At 39.9% G+C, this 18453-nt stretch overlaps 1 protein-coding gene across 3 annotated transcripts in view; it reads left to right on the top strand.

Annotated features, from left to right (window-relative positions):
- olfm2a (olfactomedin 2a) overlaps positions 1-16983 on the top strand; it is a 30261-nt gene extending 13278 nt beyond the window's left edge. For 2 of the 3 annotated variants that reach the window (XM_053337727.1, XM_053337726.1), the window contains exons 3-6: positions 9916-10071; positions 11870-12089; positions 12823-12929; positions 16309-16983. In XM_053337727.1, coding sequence (XP_053193702.1) covers positions 9916-10071; positions 11870-12089; positions 12823-12929; positions 16309-16983 — 1158 coding nt within the window. Of the gene's footprint in view, positions 1-1739; positions 1745-5637; positions 5654-9915; positions 10072-11869; positions 12090-12822; positions 12930-16308 lie in introns of all 3 variants that reach the window. The other variant, XM_053337728.1, reaches the window with a different exon arrangement.
- The last annotated feature ends 1470 nt before the right edge of the window (positions 16984-18453 follow it).

The following is an 18453-nucleotide window of genomic DNA, read 5'->3' as shown; positions in this document are numbered from 1 at the left end:
TCCTCCGTAGACACCACCTTACAGCGACTCATTTAACAACGCTGGATTTGGCCTTCGCGGTCTATGAAGGACACTTCGTAGAATGAGTCCTTCGAGGGATGTGGCCACTAAATTGAAACACTGCTTGTTTCAGACATTGTTGGAGTTCTATAGAAATCTATCAGACTACTGTGCATGTTGAAATTACACTAAAGGGATATGCAGGATGTTACAAAGTGATGCCAAAGGGTCCTGACCAAGTTTCAGTATGTGATGAATTGGGAGTGAGAACAGGCTGGACAAGCATATAAATGTAATATAGAAAAACACCAAACCCTCAAGCATGCTACACTGTTGCAGAAACCACACAATAAATCTGTGTATTATTTACATGCAGTGAAGTGTTATTGACTTACAGTGCAGTGTAAGCAAATGTAATTTCCTGCGCGTGCACACACACATACACACACACACACACACACACACACACACACACACACACACACACACACACACACACACACACACACACACACACACACACACACACACTTGTCTCTATATCCTTGTGACACTCATTGACATAATGCATTCCCTAGCCCATTATACTAACCTTAACCATCACAGCTAAATGCCTAAACCCAACCTTTACCATAAACTGAACCTAAACCCAATTCTAACCATAAAATTGCCCTTGTTGTTAGTTGTTAGTACTAGCTAAGATGTCTCAATGTCCTTACAACCCATAAATGTCCTCACAATGCTGGTTTTCAACTGATATTGACTCACTAAAAGACACACACACAGCAGGGGTGAAAGACAACCTCACTAGTGATCCACAGCTGCTTTTTGACTCTACAGGCTGCATTTCTCCATTCTTCTCCACCTCTCTCTCTCTCTGGAGCCGTATTGATATATATATTTAGCTTCTTAGTAAAAAGAGTTGCTCGTAGTGATGGAATTCTGAGTATTTTTACAGTTTCTAAGAATTTCCCCTTACAGCTAAGACTAAGTAGAGGTAAAGATAAAACTAGATCCAGGTGTAGATAAAAGTTATTCACAAAGCATATTAGCTCTTAAGAGAGCTCCTGTGGTGAAAAACTGTTAGGAGTAGGGAGGAGGTCTTTTAAGAGGCTTAACAATTTGTTAAACAGAGGAGAAAATGGAAGAAAGACAAAGAGGTAGGAGAAATATTCTCCAAACGATGAATGACAGTAAATTAATGAAACGCTACAGATTAGATTGTGCAGGGATAATGTTTGTGGTCGATCTCATTAGAGATATGATCACATCTCTCAGCCAACTCAGTAACACTATACCGCCAGAAATGAAAGTGATCACAACACTGAGCTATATGTCAACTGGAAAAATATTGAATTTGCTGACAGCTGGAGAAAAAAAGATGCTACTCAACATGCTAACTAATGCTGCTACTTGTATACACTGAACAATATTCCCAGAAACTGATAAAAGTCAAGCCATTTCTTTCTCCCGTTAACATCAAAGAGCTATAACAACCAGCATGGTAAATAAATATAAGCAAATCACCAAAAGAACTATCAGCATGTGAAGAGGCTACTGTGTACATGGCTCCAAACACAGCTGGTAGGAGCGGTAATACAGTAAATTAATAACTAGTTATAATAAGATTACATGTGCACAGGACCACAATCAGAGGATACTAGACTCGAACAGGAGGCAGAAAAGGCTATTTGAAATATTCAATGACCACACAAACAAAATAAATGAAATAACCTTAGGTTCAGTATATGGTTCAATTCCACAAAGACACCTCAGTTTCAATTCAGAAACAATTTATTTCTTTTGTCTATTTTTCCCTGTGTTTGAACCAGAGTTCCTTTCAGCTATTCTTCTGTCTGACTGGATGCACCCTGACATAGGTCATCTTAATTCTCAATTTAGGATGGTAACAATATCAAAAACCAATACCCACTTCAATATAATACAGCCTTACAGTAGTTTGTTATTCACTGCATCAGCAATAAGAAAATCAGCATAACCAAGACACAATATAATGAACACTCAGTCTACTTATTTAAATTAATGATGGTTGTGACAATGAATGCGTTAAAGTCACAGTCTGGGATCTGAGGTTGAACAAATAGTGCTGGGAGTTGAATGCAACAGTGGTGCTGGCTTTGCTCAATTTATGATATTTACCCTTCCATCATGGCAGAAGAGAGGTTAGGTTGGCAGTTTTTTTGCCTCTGGCATATCCAATTGAAGGATCTTCAATCCGGGAATCTGGAGGTCTCATCTGGGTTGGCTCATCATCAGCTTCAGATCAATTCAAAAAACCTGGCATGCAGTCATAAACATGGCCAGGATTGTTCATTAATCAACTGACTTTCAAATATGTCAGGAATCATTATCCTTCACTTCAAAGTTTGTACATAAAAAGTAAACTGTACAGTCAACTCATTTTAAATAACCTTTTCAATAAAGGAATCTAATAAAACTAAAGTATATTATATATATATATAAATATATAGATTCTACATGAATTACAAACTTGGCTGCTGTTCTATTTTTAAAATCAGATTCATTAGAGGCTACCAATTAAATAAAATACTCCACAAAACATAACTTGTTGTCTCAGTATTAAACAGTTCAGTAACTTCAGTTAAGCAATTAAATACTATGTTCTTTATATTTTTTATTTTTTATTTGATCAAACAGCTTCCCTTTAGTTGAGCTCTACACCAGTTGGCTAATTGCACTGTTCATCACTCAATGGTGAGGGTATTAGCTCAGGACCCATTCACATAGGCTACTGGTAAGCTTAGCGCCACATCTTGTAGTGCAGCATTTCATTCTTTATTTTTACCACGACTCACCAATTAAGGAGTTCCTCTGTTTCACTCTGCAGGTTTCAGTGAGTCTCCTTCACACACACATCTACGAGCTTATAACAAAGTACAGGCTGTTACCATCTGATTTAACCATGTTATATTATGTTTTCACTGTTTTATATTTATTACAATTTGCAGTTCAGCTTCAGGTTCTTTCCCTACAGTGTCACCCAGTATTTTACTTGTATGCTGTGTCTAGCCTGCCTACTATGTGTCTTTTTTCTCCTACGATGGCGAAGTCATAACCCGCCCGGCCCCCCTATGCTTCTAATTGGCTAGTGTTGACCGACTTTGTTAGCTGGATTGGTTCAGTTAAGGAACCAGGAGTGAGATTGGCTAGAGACAGGGTAAAAAAATCAAAGGCAGTGTAGGTCAAGTGATGACTTCACCATCCTAGGAAAAAAATGATCTACCATGCTGCGGACCTGCATTCTGCTAAGGCCAAGGCACTTCCGTGTGAACTTTATGTGAACTGGGTTACAGTTTATTAAACAGAGATGTTCACTACGTTAAAAAGCATTTTGAAGTAATAAAAACTAAATACTATCTTTATCAATTTCCCTGTCCACTCTATGTCCATTACCTTTAAGAGTACATTTATTTCAAAGCTTTTAAAAGAATGAGTCATACCAAGCAAGGGGTTCAACCACACCGCTTCACTAAGGTAAAGGTTTCTTTCCCTTCCTTGCTCGGAATTATTTTAATTTTTTTCCTAAATAACTCCTAAGTTAGGACTCCTTACCAGAGATGTAAGGCCAAGTTAGGAGTTTTCTGAGAGTACTCTGAGTGTGTGTGAATATGCCCTCTAAGAAATAATGTTAAATACGTTTATTTTTGCCTGAATCAAATGTTCTCAACTCTCCAACCCATTGACAGCAGAGTTGTTTTTGGTGGACAAATGGGTGAGTAAGAGAACATCCAAAGAGCGAGCAACAGCTTGGGAGTAGAGAAGAGACACAGGAAAACAGGAGGGGCTGACATTGACGTGGTCTTGTGAGGAGAGATGGTGGTAAATTGAGATGCTGAATAGGCTCTGAGGCCCTGATGGATCAATGAGACACCTGATTTCACATATTACATTCATTCTCATTGAAGTTTGGCTTTTCCCCTGACAGTCTCTGTCTGCTGCTGCTTCAAGCACATGTTCATACAGACAAAAGCTGCATTCATAGGAGGCGTAATCCAACAGTGAATGTATATTCAGGTAGAAAAAGAGAGTTTGATAGAGATATGCAGAGGAAATGGTTGTGTTCACCTACAGTAACATATGTGTGTGTAATGTCTACATACACTGTCTTTATATGAATTTGTATACATGTGTGAAAAATACTGTGATGTCATGTGCATGTGGTGTCTTCATGTTCAGATAAAAACAAAAACATTATCTCCTGTCCAGTACATTTATGACTCATTTGTATTCATATTTGTCTTTTGTATTATTATAAACCAGCAACAATTTGATTTTTAAGAATCTGTAACACAGACATCTACATGGAAATCAGATTTTGAAAATATCTTTTATAGCCCAGTGTAGCCATTAATCGTTTTTAACATATTTGAGGCAGCTGCTCATTTGTATTTTCCTCCCATTTTTCTCCTCGCCTTCTGTTTTTATGAGTTGTCAACATTGCCACAGGATCTTGCTTACTGTAACTGTTGTGAACAGTGTGTTTTTGCTGAGAGAAAACTTCCTTAGGTGAAGATATACAATACAGGTGGAAATCATGTTAAACCTGTCTGCTTCTATTTTGTAACCTCTTAACGCACTCTGTTCCGCCTACGGGACGGGACGGATGTTAGTAGGTAGCGACACGTTCTTCTGAATGTTTTAAACACCAACCATTAAACATATATATTCATGCCATACATTGTTAGAAAGCTTAGATTGCCCTGATTAATTCAAGACCACTCACGACTTATGTGGTTGCTCACAGCCGTAATAGTATTAGCGATTAGCTCGGCTAGCCACTCAGCTAAGTGAGAAAAGCTATAATGCCTACATACCTTCAAAGTCTTCCCTTTATCCACAACGATCATCTTATGACTCAGGACTTTCTGTACAGCTCGCCAAATATCCATTCTTGTGAAATATGAAATCCGTTTCCATAAAACCGAAATACTTTCCTCAATATGTCCATGTATTTAGTCCAACACGTAACGTAATAACACAAATAACAAACCATATACGGTCCGTTTACGTCATTTCCTGACCTGCGCGTCCATCTCAGAGTACACGTGACTAGATGTTTACGACCGTGAGCCTCTTCTGCTTCTGACGACACCACACACAAGCCAATCGGTGCTGTTCCAGCCTATGGAAATATTCGGTGAAATGAAGTTGATAACCTTTTAGCCAATGGTCTGAGGTTTCCAACGGTGTATGACACTAAGTGATCAAGTTTGGCTGTCCATAAACAAACTTCAAGCATAACCGGCGTGCGCTCTGTGCGTAAAAGAGTTGAACCCTATCATTAAGCACTCGGCATTTTGATACACGGTTGGTTCTTCTTCGACTTGACATATGACTTATAGCAAAATAAACAGATAGATAGATAGATAGATAAATAGTTAGTTAGTCAGTTAGATAGTCAGTCAGTCAGTCAGATAGATAGATAGATAGATAGATAGATATGGCCAAACAAAAAAAAATATGGTTATTGTGATAATGCTTCTGTCATCCTATTCCAGATTGATTGACATCCAAATCCAAATAGTAGCAGAGATCCTCAAGGTGTCAGTTTCATTAGAGACCAAGATTTTGATTGTAGGCAAAGGGGATGTGAAGTTATAGGTGTTTGATTGTGGTTATACAGCTTTGGTAACCAAGTGTCCATTTGGAGTCTCCAAAAAGGACCTAAGGAAAACGCATGGACATACCTGTTGAAAAATAATTCTGAAAAATTCATCTTTTGGTCTTTTGACTCCAAATTTGGACTGCATGAAGCCAAGACGTGTGGCTGTGGCCTCATTGTGTCTATATCCTGCTGAGAGGTCCCTGAATGTCTGTACGCATGTCATTGTAAAGGCAAACCTATGGGCGAGTAAACAACCCCATCATTGTAACCTCTGCCACTCTTTGTCAGTAAGTCACAGAATCACACAGACACTTAAGAATCCTGAGAATGTTTCCTTTCCAATGATACCAGACACATATCTGAGTCTCTATAGGGCCGTTTCCACTGAAGAAGTTCCTGGAACTATTTGAGGGACAGGAACTTTACAGGAACCTTCCTCTCACTCGGCCCTGTCAACCGCTGTGTCTCCACTGAGAGAGCCGAGTGAGAGGAAGTTCCAATCAGCACCGTAGAGTTTTTCGAGGCCGTTCTGAGTACCTACTCCGAGGCAGGGACTCGCTTAGCCCCTGTAAAAGTTCCGGAACCCTGTCCTTTGGAGGCGGTTCCTGCGGTGGAGACACGAACCAACTGCCACGGCCCCGTAAAATTACCCCGAAGTTCCTGCGGTGGAAACGGCCCTTATGTGGGATCTGTGCTGCTCACAACTTGGGCATGTCGTTTAGGCTAACAACATAAAAAATAGGGGCGTGTATTAGGGTTTTCCAGTGAAAATCAGTCAAATCTGGCAATGATGAGCCGCCATTGTGAAACTTACAATGTTACATTTTTAAGTCGATGTTAGAAAGCTATAAATTCAAAGTGCAAAATTTTGAGGCCGCAGTATCTGTTGTTGCAATGTATTGTGCCCCTTACAATATGACAGTACCACAAAATAAGGCTTCACAAGTTATCACAGAATGAAATAATAACCGCTCTGATACCTTCTCCACAGAAAACAAATATTTTACCAGAATATTTCTTTCATGGCTGTATTAGATTGGTGTGTGGGTGTTCATGTTATCTAATCTACCCTGTGTAAGATGCCAGTTTTCAGAGCCAAGCAGTCCTGTCTAATACAGTCCACAGCCCAGCCTAATGAGGACACCTAAGGTCAACGCTATTTGAGCTACTCACAAGGGAAAGCCAGAAGTTAAAAGACTATGTATGAGCCTGTGTGTGTGTGGACCTGTGAGCCTGTGTGTGTGAGCACATAATAGTACTATGCCGACTAAGAATTCTTCATTTGATTCCTCACATGTGGAGCAGACAATTTAAAATTATTTAAGTGGACCAGAGCCAATTTATTATAGAAATTAATTAAATCGCATTATCAGAGGAGCTAAAATACCACTACAATGTAGAATTATCTAAACACCAAAATGACATGACCCTTCTTTGGAGAGCAATTAATTGTATCCTCAACAAAAAATAAATAAATACAATCATCTACTTAATGAATTGAAGCTTGATAGGGATCTTATCACTCATCCATAATTAATTGCCAACCATTTGAATAGCCTTTTCTCAGAAGTCGGTCCTACTACCCTCCAAGATTCCACCTAGCTCAATGATAATACTGACTGAATAATAATAATTTCTTACCAGTCACATGAGATGAGGTTCAGGAGATCTTAATGAATCTAAAAGATTCTTCTCCAGGTTATAAATAACATGGACAATCAACTATTGATATCCGTTTGTGAGTACCTCTATTTCACATTTTCAATCTCTCACAGTAAAAGGGAAATGTTACTCCTGAACTAAAAATAGCCTATTTTTAAAGTTGATAACCCAGCTGTCTTCAAACATCATAGACCCATCTCCATCTTGTCTGCTACATCAAAATATATTAAAAACTTGCCTATCAAAGATTACTCGCACATCTCGCAGTACAATATTATATAAACACATCATTCATGTATGTGTATATGGAATTAGAAAGAAACATTAAACATATCTAGTACGGACTGACTAACTCCTTTCTAGATATGGGAGATGTGTAACGTTACTCGTTTTCAAGTTACATGGGTTAAGTTCATAGAAAAATCATGTTCTTTTACAACCATCTTAAATACTGTATTTAGTGTCAAATCGCTTCTGTCCGTTACTGGAAAGTCATGGCTGTGTTGCACTTTCAAAATAAAAGCAAGTGAGTCAAAGATTTCAAAATCAAATATTTTTCTCCTCCATGGTGGTTTGGGTGGACAAATGCGCCTGTCTCCACGCCCCCAACCCCCCTTTTACCCCTCTGTCCGGCTAACTGCGTCAAGATGAGATCAAATCAGTTTGGAGTGAACAGTAAAGCATGCACGCATAAATGCATGCAAACACACAAGCACACTTTTTAGATTTGGGACACTGGGTCATTACAGTGGACATGAGGCAGACACACCTGTGACTGATTGGATCCTGGTGAGTGTGAGGGTATCTTATGTGGCCAGAAGAAGCGTGAAATGGCATGTGTGTGTGTGTGTGTGTGTGTGTTTGTGGATCAGTTACCACAGCTCAGAGGATGGAACGATCCCAAATGCCACCACAGCCCAGGAGGAGGATTGTGACAGTGCACTTGTTCAGTATCCAGGCTGGTGGAACATTTTGACTCTTTCTCATTCCCCCAAGTATTCCATCTGTACTGGTATCTAATATGTTTTATATGGGGAAAAAAACATTTTTTTTCTCACCAAATATTCCCTGGCTAGTTCATGAGGCATGTGGGAGAAGAGTTGGGTATAGAAAACAGTAGGCTGGACACAGTAATTGAGTGGGCTGTCAGAGAGGAGGCAAACTAAGCATTTGGTGTAAAACAGACTCCATGCCAAACTCTGACCTTTGAAAGTTGGGACTGGTTTTGTTTTTGTTGGGAGCGATTTGAATAAATATATTCTGTGTGCCCAGAGTTTGAGTTGTGCGTACCTGTGTGGGTGGGTGTCTGTTTGTGTGGATAGTTGGACATATGTACATGTGCGTGTACTATATGCACCACAGCCCTGAAACATTTGTCAGTGTTCAGATGATTTCTGGCCAGTTCAGTGCAATGTGCAGGAGATGAGGGGGTGTATGAAACAGTAGGCTTGTTATGCAGCAATAGAGTGGGCTGTCAAAGAGTGAGCAAGCTGAGTACTTAGTAAAAAATTAAACATAGTGCAAAGCCGAGTTCTTTCAGAATGTTGATTCAGTAAACACCAGCTTGACAACATTTATACTCTTCCATGAGATTTATTCTGTTTGCATTACATTTTGTATGTTTCCATTAACATCACAGTAGCACTCTACCCTTCTGTTTTGTGGGAGAAAAGATATTTATATCAGACTGTACACTTTTATTGGATATATTTATGTATTATCTTGGTAGATTCTGGACGACTGTGTTGCTTTTTAAACTTCCACTCCTTTCATTTGTGTTACTCTAATTATTTTTTCTTCTATTTTCTTTTGTTTTAGTGATGTCTGTTAGCTTTCTATTTTGTGTATATTTTATATTTCATTTAAAGTGTGTTTTATATAACTCATGAATTTCTTATTCAACAATACAGTACATATTGACTGAGACATCCATACCTGTGGGCATTTGAGAGTTTTCAATTCACTGGACCTGCATTTGTAGAAAACCCAAGTGAACACTGGAAGTCTGGGAGACTCCAGTCAGTCTCTATCCTTGGATTTTCTTTTTGTGAGGTCACAGTGCTTATCACTCAGTGATTATGACGATAATAGACTGGGAAGCATCAAGTTATCTTTGACTTATCCATGGACTGGAATTTGGCACCTAATGAGATGTGAAGAGTTTTCTTTCATTTAAGCACTGTAGGTGCCAAGCTAGGGCTGCAACAAAAAAAAACTGTAATTATTGATTAATATACTGATTAGTTTTTCAATTGATCAATTAATTTTTTGAGGACTTTAAGCAAATAGAAAGAGATGCCCATTTCACAAAGTCTACAGGGATGTCTTGCTTTGTTTTTATATTTTTGTGAAGTTTTGTTGATTACTGAAACAGTTTATTGATTAAATAGTCGCAGATTACTTTTTGGTCAACTAACTAATCGATTAATCATCAAATAATTTCAGCTCTAAAGCCAAGTTGGAGCTGTGTCTCTGACGATGAATGTATGAGTGTTAAAAATCTATTTCTGTAATAGTAACATTCACAAAATGAATTTTTGACTGAATTTTGTCTGTTTGTGTGTGTGTCCTGGGGATTTGGTGGTGTCTGTGTGTGTATGTGACAGGTTCAGAACATTAGCCAGTCAATGGAGGTGCTGGACCTGCGGACGTACAGAGATCTACAGTATGTAAGGAACACCGAGGGTCTCATGAAAGTGGTAGACGGAAAGCTGAAGGTGGCCTCTGAAAATCCCCGCAGTCTCAACCCGAAGGGCTTTCAGGTAATTGGCTGTCACCTCCAGTACATTGCATGTGTGTTATTGTAAAGTGAATGCAGATGCTATTAGGTGTGATACTGCACTCCACGGGCACACCAACTTCGCCAGATGCACTGCAGTCTTCTTCACAGACAATAAAATTATCAATGGTCTGCTGCATATGTACACACATTCAGTCCAAACTTATCTCGAAGTCACTTCCTCATGCGCAGTGGAAATTTTAAGCAAATTGACATGCTCCTGTATTATTAAAATCCTGGACCTATAGATGAAGAGTGCTTTTTCTGTATTCCTCTCTTTACATTTTCCCCCTCTCTCTCTTCTCTCAGCCCCACATCCAATATACTTAACATTCCGGTGTCTGCTCTTAGATAACAGGCACATATATTCACATTTATCTCTTCCTTATCTCTCTACAAGCTAAGGCTCAGCTGCCATTATCAGTGGGCCTTTTTGTCTTCCTGTCAGCAGGCTGTCTTGCCCAGACTTTCTCCACATTTCTCACACTCTTACAGATATTAGATGGGCCATAAAATAGTTTGATTAAAAGATGCCTTGATAAATGTTAAGTGTGTTTTACCACTGGGACCTTGCCTCAGCACAGTGACAAGCATGAATGGCTGTGCTTTGCTTTCAGCATGTTTTATGAAAGCCATTCCAATGGAGGTAATGAAGATGTTTGTGAAATTAGCTAATTCATCAGTAAAGTTTGAGATGACAAAAATATGCAGAATGCAATGCATTACTTCCCAGGACTTATCTGAATGCAAATCCACAATCCAATAAAGAAAAAAAAGTATTTAAAAGAAAGCTGGATTTGACCAGAGCAGGTTGGCTGATGAATGCGTGCAGTACAAAGTTGCCGATGGCAGAGCATGGGAGATTAACGACACTGAATTTTCGTGGCTTGAAAAGGGGAAAATTAGATTTATGATGCGGCGCCACAGGGCTGAGAGCTTCTCCATCACCAGATTTACGATAAACCTTAACAAGTAGGAAACAGCCCCCCCTGTGGCGGCCACACTTTATTGATACACCTATTTCTCTCTTGAGCATTCTAACTTCAGAGCAGGCAGCCTGGCTTTTCCTGCTGTTTCCTGCACTCCTACCTAAGGACACATTGTTCTTTTCATTTTAAAATACATGATGAGTCATAGACCAAGTTTATACACTGCAGTACCATGCTCCTTACTGTAGTTGAAAATGCAATCACCCAAACCAGCTCAGACAAACAAGCATGCGTTGGGGGGAATTTAAAATGTAAATTCAGTTGCTTTCTAATCCCTGCATAGCCACAATGTAAATCATGAGAACTCTTCACAGATAATATATCAAGAAGCCTCCACAAAATTCATGAGAAACAAAACAAAAATAGACAAATGAAAAAAGTTGTTTATGCTTAATTGTAAAGGATATAAATATTAGGAGGGGAAGGGATGTACACAGTCATTTATGATAAAGCTCAGGAAAGAAAAAAACAATTTCATTGTATGTGCCAAAAGTCATAAATAGGAATACTTGTAATTGCAGGAAATTACATTTTGCCACAGTTCTACTGTGAGTCAAGTGATAGATTCAGGTGGTATTAGAGTCAAACAGATGAAACTACAGCATAAGCTCCTGATTGAGAGATGAGCTATGAACTCGAAGCAACAGTTGAAAATTGAAAAAGTAACTGCTCTGCACACAATACCCTGTAGTGATGGTGGACTCATTCCCCGTCCTCTTTATTCTCCCAGGATTTAATCTTCTTCACTCCCTTTGCTTTTATATCTCTCTGTCTGTGTGATGGCTATCTTAGGAGTTGAAAGACAAGGTGACCCAGCTGCTCCCCCTGTTGCCAGTGCTAGAACAGTACAAAGCCGATGCCAAGATGATCTTGCGTCTTCGGGAGGAGGTGAGGAATCTGTCCTTGGTGCTGATGGCCATCCAAGAAGAGATGGGGGCTTACGATTATGAGGAACTGCGCCAAAGAGTCCTGCTGCTGGAGACCAGGCTCCACTCCTGCATGCAGAAACTAGGTATGAAAGATATGCAAATGATTATGGGTGGGTGGATGGATGGTCATTGAATGTTTAATCTGGAATTCATTATCAAATACCATTACAGCACTTAGCCAATTAGAGGTTAAACCACAGCAACGCAGATATAAATTATTGATTAAATTAACATCATGGATGGTCAAAGTTCTGGTGTGCATTGGCAACATTTCCACTCTGCTCAGTACTCAAATTATCTGCATAAATTAGGAAAAAATGGCCTAGAAAGCCTGAATGAATAATTGATTGTGTTCTCATGTAATGTGTTAGGTTAAACTGATGATTTTACAAAATCCCTCATATATAAACTGATGATTTAACAAAAAAGACTGCAATTATATATGTAGCCTTTAGGTCATTGGTGTTTTTATTGGTGTTTTTGGTTATTTATATGATTGATATGTGTGTGTGTGTGTGTGTGTGTGTGTGTGTGTGTGTGTGTGTGTGTGTGTGTGTGTGTGTGTGTGTGTGTGTGTGTGTGTGTGTGTGTATGTGTGTGTGTGTGTGTGTGTGTGTGTAGGGGGCCTTAAGAGCAAGCCTAGTGGCACACCAAGTTTCAAATGAGCTGTAGAGTGGATTTACCTATCACAAATATATAGGATATATAGGATCTTAGTTAAATTACATTGTGTGTGTCAGTGTCACAGTGTGTATATCTTCATATAAACATGCATAAATCTTTATGCCTTTTTTCCTCTTTTTCTTTAATCTCTAGGCTGTGGGAAGCTCACTGGTGTCAGTAATCCCATCACAGTACGTGCATCAGGGTCAAGATTTGGCTCCTGGATGACAGATACAATGATCCCCAGCTCAGACAACAGAGTGAGTCTCTTAATCCTTGCTATTCACTTTGTAGTCTAACAAACATAGAGGATAAAGTAGAACCAAAGTCATTGTCAAAAACAAGCCCAACTCTGTCAGTTGTTCAGTGGAAAAATATCCCTCAAAGCAATGCTGTCATGATACTTCAATGACTGATTCACTGTTTTGCCTGAGTAGAACTTCGTGTGAGCACTAGAGGAGGAGAGAATGAGAGAGAAATGGGATGCAAAACTGAGTCACTGATGGATAGCGTCTCTTTCCCTCCTCCCTGTCTCCTTCTGTCACTGCAACTCCAGCTGATTAATCACTTCATCATCAGTGGAGAAATGAATGAGTTGTTTAGGCAAAAAGTTTTCTAAATCACCTAGGTAATCACTAGGAGTGTGCTGAGACACTCTGGACACATGAAATAGTAATGCTTCAGCTGATTAGAGATGACATGTGGTCTCATATGGGCAGGCACATGGTAAAGAGCAGGGAAAAAGAGACACAAGGGATGAAGAGGAGGAAGGGGGAGATGTGGGGCCTAGTGAGTGGAGGGAGTGGTGGTAGTGGAACTGGAAGAGTGGATTATTAGCCAACTGAAGGGGAGAATGGAAACTGATGATGTTTAAAAGGAAATATGAGAGTGGCCTTTTTCATTTCCACCCTGAATCATGACAGGCTAAATAGATATTGTTGACAGAAAAGGTCAATTTTGTTGATTGAATGCCCTGATCTTTCTCTTTAATCACCTGACATGCTGAGATCACATTATACTTTAGATCAATCACTGATTGTATTAATAGCCAGATGCATCAGCAATATTGCATAAACACTCGCACCAATCATGATAATCATATTTGGGAAACATCATTGTCACTGAAGTGCCAAACAGTAAAGCAGACGAGCAGAAAGAAAAAAAAAACTTGGTCTTTATGTGCTAAAGCTTTGGCCTGGCTCAGTTCCTGCCTCCTGCTCAGCTCTAGGGACTCATTTAGCAAGCAGAAGAGCAACAATGCTTAATGCTCTATAATCTCCTCTTCTCCATAATTCAGCTGCTGTACTTCGCCACCCCCAGCTCCTCCCATACCCTTCCTCATCCCCCCTGGAATTTTTATTTAAGTGAAAACTGCCCATTCTTCACCTGGAATAGAGGCAATAGCAGGAAAAGGGAGAAAGGAGAGAAAAATTATGGATTGAGTATTAGAAGAATGAGAGCTACATCTTAGCACTGCCCTCCTTGATATGTTAAGGACAAAATAAATATCTAAGCCAATTGCAATTTAATTGAATCAATTAAAAGCTGAACTGTGTCTCAGTGGAAAGCATTGAGGGAATGAGATGAGATGGAAGATGCAGCCAGAGAGAGGCAGTGTCAGTGTAGCGATCCGCTGAGAGTGCTTGAGGAAAAAGATAGAGCTGCTAAATGGATTTATTTTCCGTGAACGTGGACTGGAAAGGGCAGGGGGCACAAGCAGTGGTTGACTGCAGAGCACAGGCAACATGTTCACTCCCATACACAGCAGAGATCAATAGTTCTGCACACACAATCAGGTATGCATGACTGTATGAAGACATACATTCACATTCAAACTAATAAATATTCACCACATATGCACAAGATGCTTACTTTGCTCAGGGCTATATACTACAGATCTTCTCATTACTTCCTTCTTCAACATTGGGATTTGTTGTGGCAATTTTGCAATTTCACTCTGATAGTCCTTTTAATTAATCCCACATCATATTTATCTTTATCCCATAGCTTTTGTGGCACTTTTGTAACTGGTGAGACAACTTCCCCAATTTCCCCAAACATTTTGTTTGAATTTAGCAGTTTGTGTTGAATATCCCACAAAAGTGCTCTGAAATGGATGTCTATATGTTTTCAGTTGTGTCCAACATCCAATCACTAGTTCATGAAGATGCTTTCTTTACCTTCCTGTGCTTCTCTAACTCTGTGTCTGCTCTTTCACGGACTCATACTGTCCAGTGTAAATCAGATGCCTGCATTAACATGTGCTGCAATGCAACTTGAGAATACTGGCCTGGGTCCCAAGGGTTACAGACCTCACTTGTTCATGTACAGTGGCGTGCCACGGCCTAATTGTGCATATTGACCTGGGAAGTCTGATACTCTGGTGACTTTAACTCCTTCCTCTGAAGAGTACAAGATTAAGCCTAAAAGCTTTGAGTTAAAAGATTTGCAGGGCAATGTGCGGGAAAGGGAAAGGAAGGGTTTGGGGTTTTTTTGTTTTCTGTGACTACAGGCCATGGCATAAAGTATAATTCTTTTACTGTGGTTCCTGTTGCTCTCATTGTATAATTCTACCATTAAATTTTGGAAGATTCATAAATTCATCTTCATTAATCTTCAGTGTAATACTTTTGCTTTCTACATTTATAGTTATGTCAGGTAAAACTTCAAAACCACTTATTTTTGTCATAGAACTTACACACATGCGATGTAGGTGTCATGCTTGCAGTGATCGTTTGTGTCAGACCCAAGGCTGCTCTCCTAATATGGAGGTGGAGCAGACGCTTGGTGTTTATGGCCCCACTGCATCTATCTCCACCTATACTGGGATCTCGAGGTAAAGTTTGGGAGGGAGATCAATGTCAACATGGATAACAGGTGGTGGGAGTGGGTGTCTCTGATATATGTAGCTGAGGCAGGGAGGAGATCCTGTTCCTTTTGTGAATGTGAGAGCTGAGGACACTTAGTTTTTCCCCCTCCCTCTTGCTCCACTGTTAACTACTTTGCTGTCTGTCTCTTATATCTGACAGAGTTCACATCATAAATACTTTCCAGTCTACTTTGCTTTTACCTTTCAAAGAAAGCTTACAGGAGTCATCACCATGTTTTCGCACATAGAATTTTTGTATATCCAATTACATCAGACTTGACAGTTAAGGGTTTGCTGTGACTTCTTTCCATTTTTTATTATTGTACAGTCACTCACCCAGAATCAGACATCTCCTAGACCTTACATTTGTTGATATTACTCATTATTTCAGTCCTATGCAATGTCACTCTTTACCTTAAGGCACTTTTTGTGGTCTTCCATACTCTTTCCTCTTCCGATGGGATGCCTTATCATACAGTCTCTCCACCCACCCCTGCGGATGATTACAAGCCATCCTCAGGGGAGGTAGACTTTCTGGGTCTTGGGTGATTTCAAACCCCCTCAACTTGATCAACCTGTGTGGAAGGTGGAATGAGCCAAGTACCAGTTAGGCATCCCAGAAGAGCCCCAAATAATGCTCAGACCATGTAACATAGCAAAAAGTGCACACAAATGAAAAATCATATGTGCAGTAACTGTATTCAAACATGTTTAATCGTACTTGTAATATGTATAATTCCCTCACAGATTCCTTTTACTTCTCTTCACAGGTGTGGTCCATGGATGGTTACTTCAAGGGCCGTCGGGTCCTGGAATACCGCACCATGAATGACTTTATGAAGGGCCAAAACTTTGTGCAGCACTTGCTGCCACATCCCTGGGCAGGCACTGGCCACGTGGTTTACAACGGCTCACTGTACTACAACAAGTACCAGAGTAACATCATCATCAAGTACCATTTTCGTTCTCGAAGTGTACTGGTGCAGCGCAGCCTGAGTGGGGCCGGCTATAACAACACCTTTCCCTACTCCTGGGGTGGCGCTTCTGACATCGACCTGATGGCGGATGAGAATGGCCTGTGGGCTGTTTACACCACCATCCCAAATGCGGGGAACATTGTCATCAGCCGCCTGGAACCCCAGAGTCTGGAAGTGCTGCAGACATGGGACACAGGCTTCCCCAAGCGCAGTGCTGGAGAGTCATTCATGATCTGTGGTACACTTTACGTCACCAACTCCCACCTCGCTGGAGCCAAGATCTACTTTGCCTACTACACCAACACATCAAGCTATGAGTACACAGACATCCCCTTCCACAATCAATACTCCCACATTTCCATGATGGACTACAATCCCAGGGAGAGGGTCCTGTACACCTGGAACAATGGACATCAGGTGCTCTACAATGTCACACTGTTCCAGGTTATTAAGACTTCTGGGGACTGAGAGACCTCAGACTGACTCACTCAAATACTGTAATGCTGTGATCATCGTTCGGGGAGGGACAAAGGATTGGGGTGGAGGTGGGTAAAGGTTATGGGGGGTGTGGGTTGGGGACTTCAGTGTATGGGCATAGGCTTGGACTTTTTTAAAGAATCTTCATAGAGTGCTATTATTCACATTCTGAAAAAACATTCCGACACCAAGGTCGGTAAAGATACAAAGACTGAGCGCTTCTCTTTTTTTTTTCTTTCTGTGATGAGTAAGCATGGTTCTTTTTATTTGTGATGAGAAATAAATATAAATCTTTACCATGTATAACTTTGTACTTCATTGTCCCTTCCATAGATTTTCACTGTATTTTGGAGGGTGGCGTTGAAAAACAAAGGAGAAACTCATAGTGTTGTAAAATTGTCTTTAAACTTACACACATTCATTCATGGTGGTTTATTAAGTCAATTACCAAGATAGTAGCTACTATTGCAAATCTGTAATATGAGATTACACTGAAATGCTAATATTCATTATTGTTGACTGACATGTACAAAAACATGATCTAACAAGTGTTTTTCAGTGTTAAATCTAAATTCCTTACAATTTTAAAACATTCAAAATATCAACATTTGAAATTAAAATCCTGGAATAATATCATATATCTTGCTATTACCAGGTAGCTTCTGCCAACCAAGCTCAATCATAAATTAATGAGGTGACAGCATTTCATTCCATGTTTCCCACATAGGATTCTGTGTAATAAAACAGCATGCTTTACTATACTCAGGCAGAGTTTAATACCACTCACTGTGAACATTTTATTTTTCCAAGGTGAACTGAAAGTTAAAACAAGACATCTGGTAAAAGGAGCAGGTGGCATTGGGAAGGGCTGAAAAGTACAAAGAAGGAAAGAGAGACAAAATGTATAAGAAATTCTTAGAGGATTTACATTTGAGTCGAAAACATAGGCTTCAAGATATTGTTGCTTGTCAGGCTCCAATCTGCTTTGATCTTGAAGTTGCACGGCTCTTCTCAGGGGTTTTCTGCAGAAATGTTCAGACACAAGGCACAAAGCGGGACACTGCTCACATGAAAGTCTCAGACTGCAGACCTTTCATTGTATTATATTTATTCTTTCCTATCCAAAATAATCCTGAAGCCACATTGGCATTCTCTGCTGTATAGAGGACACTTTGGCAAAAAAGACAACAGCTCACTGTGCTGTCATTTTTATCCCTTTCATTTATAAACCATGTGAGGGTACACCCATTCTTTGCAGAGGCTGTGGTGGACACAGAAGACATTAAGTAAAGTGGGAGGTCCCATTTTCCTTTTCCTCTGTAACCATGGTGATCCTATTCATCTTAGATGACCTTTCTATCAATAAAGTGCTTTTGTGAAGAGAACCCTGATGAGTTCATACACAGTAGTGGCTGACATTTAAAGCACAATACAGTACAGAGCATCTAACAGCATCAGCTC

The sequence above is a fragment of the Scomber japonicus genome, chromosome 18 (genome assembly GCF_027409825.1).
Source record: "Scomber japonicus isolate fScoJap1 chromosome 18, fScoJap1.pri, whole genome shotgun sequence".
In the NCBI taxonomy this organism is placed as follows: domain Eukaryota; kingdom Metazoa; phylum Chordata; class Actinopteri; order Scombriformes; family Scombridae; genus Scomber; species Scomber japonicus.
The sequence above is the reverse complement of the archived record's forward strand: the minus strand, read 5'-3'. Positions and strand labels throughout refer to the sequence as shown.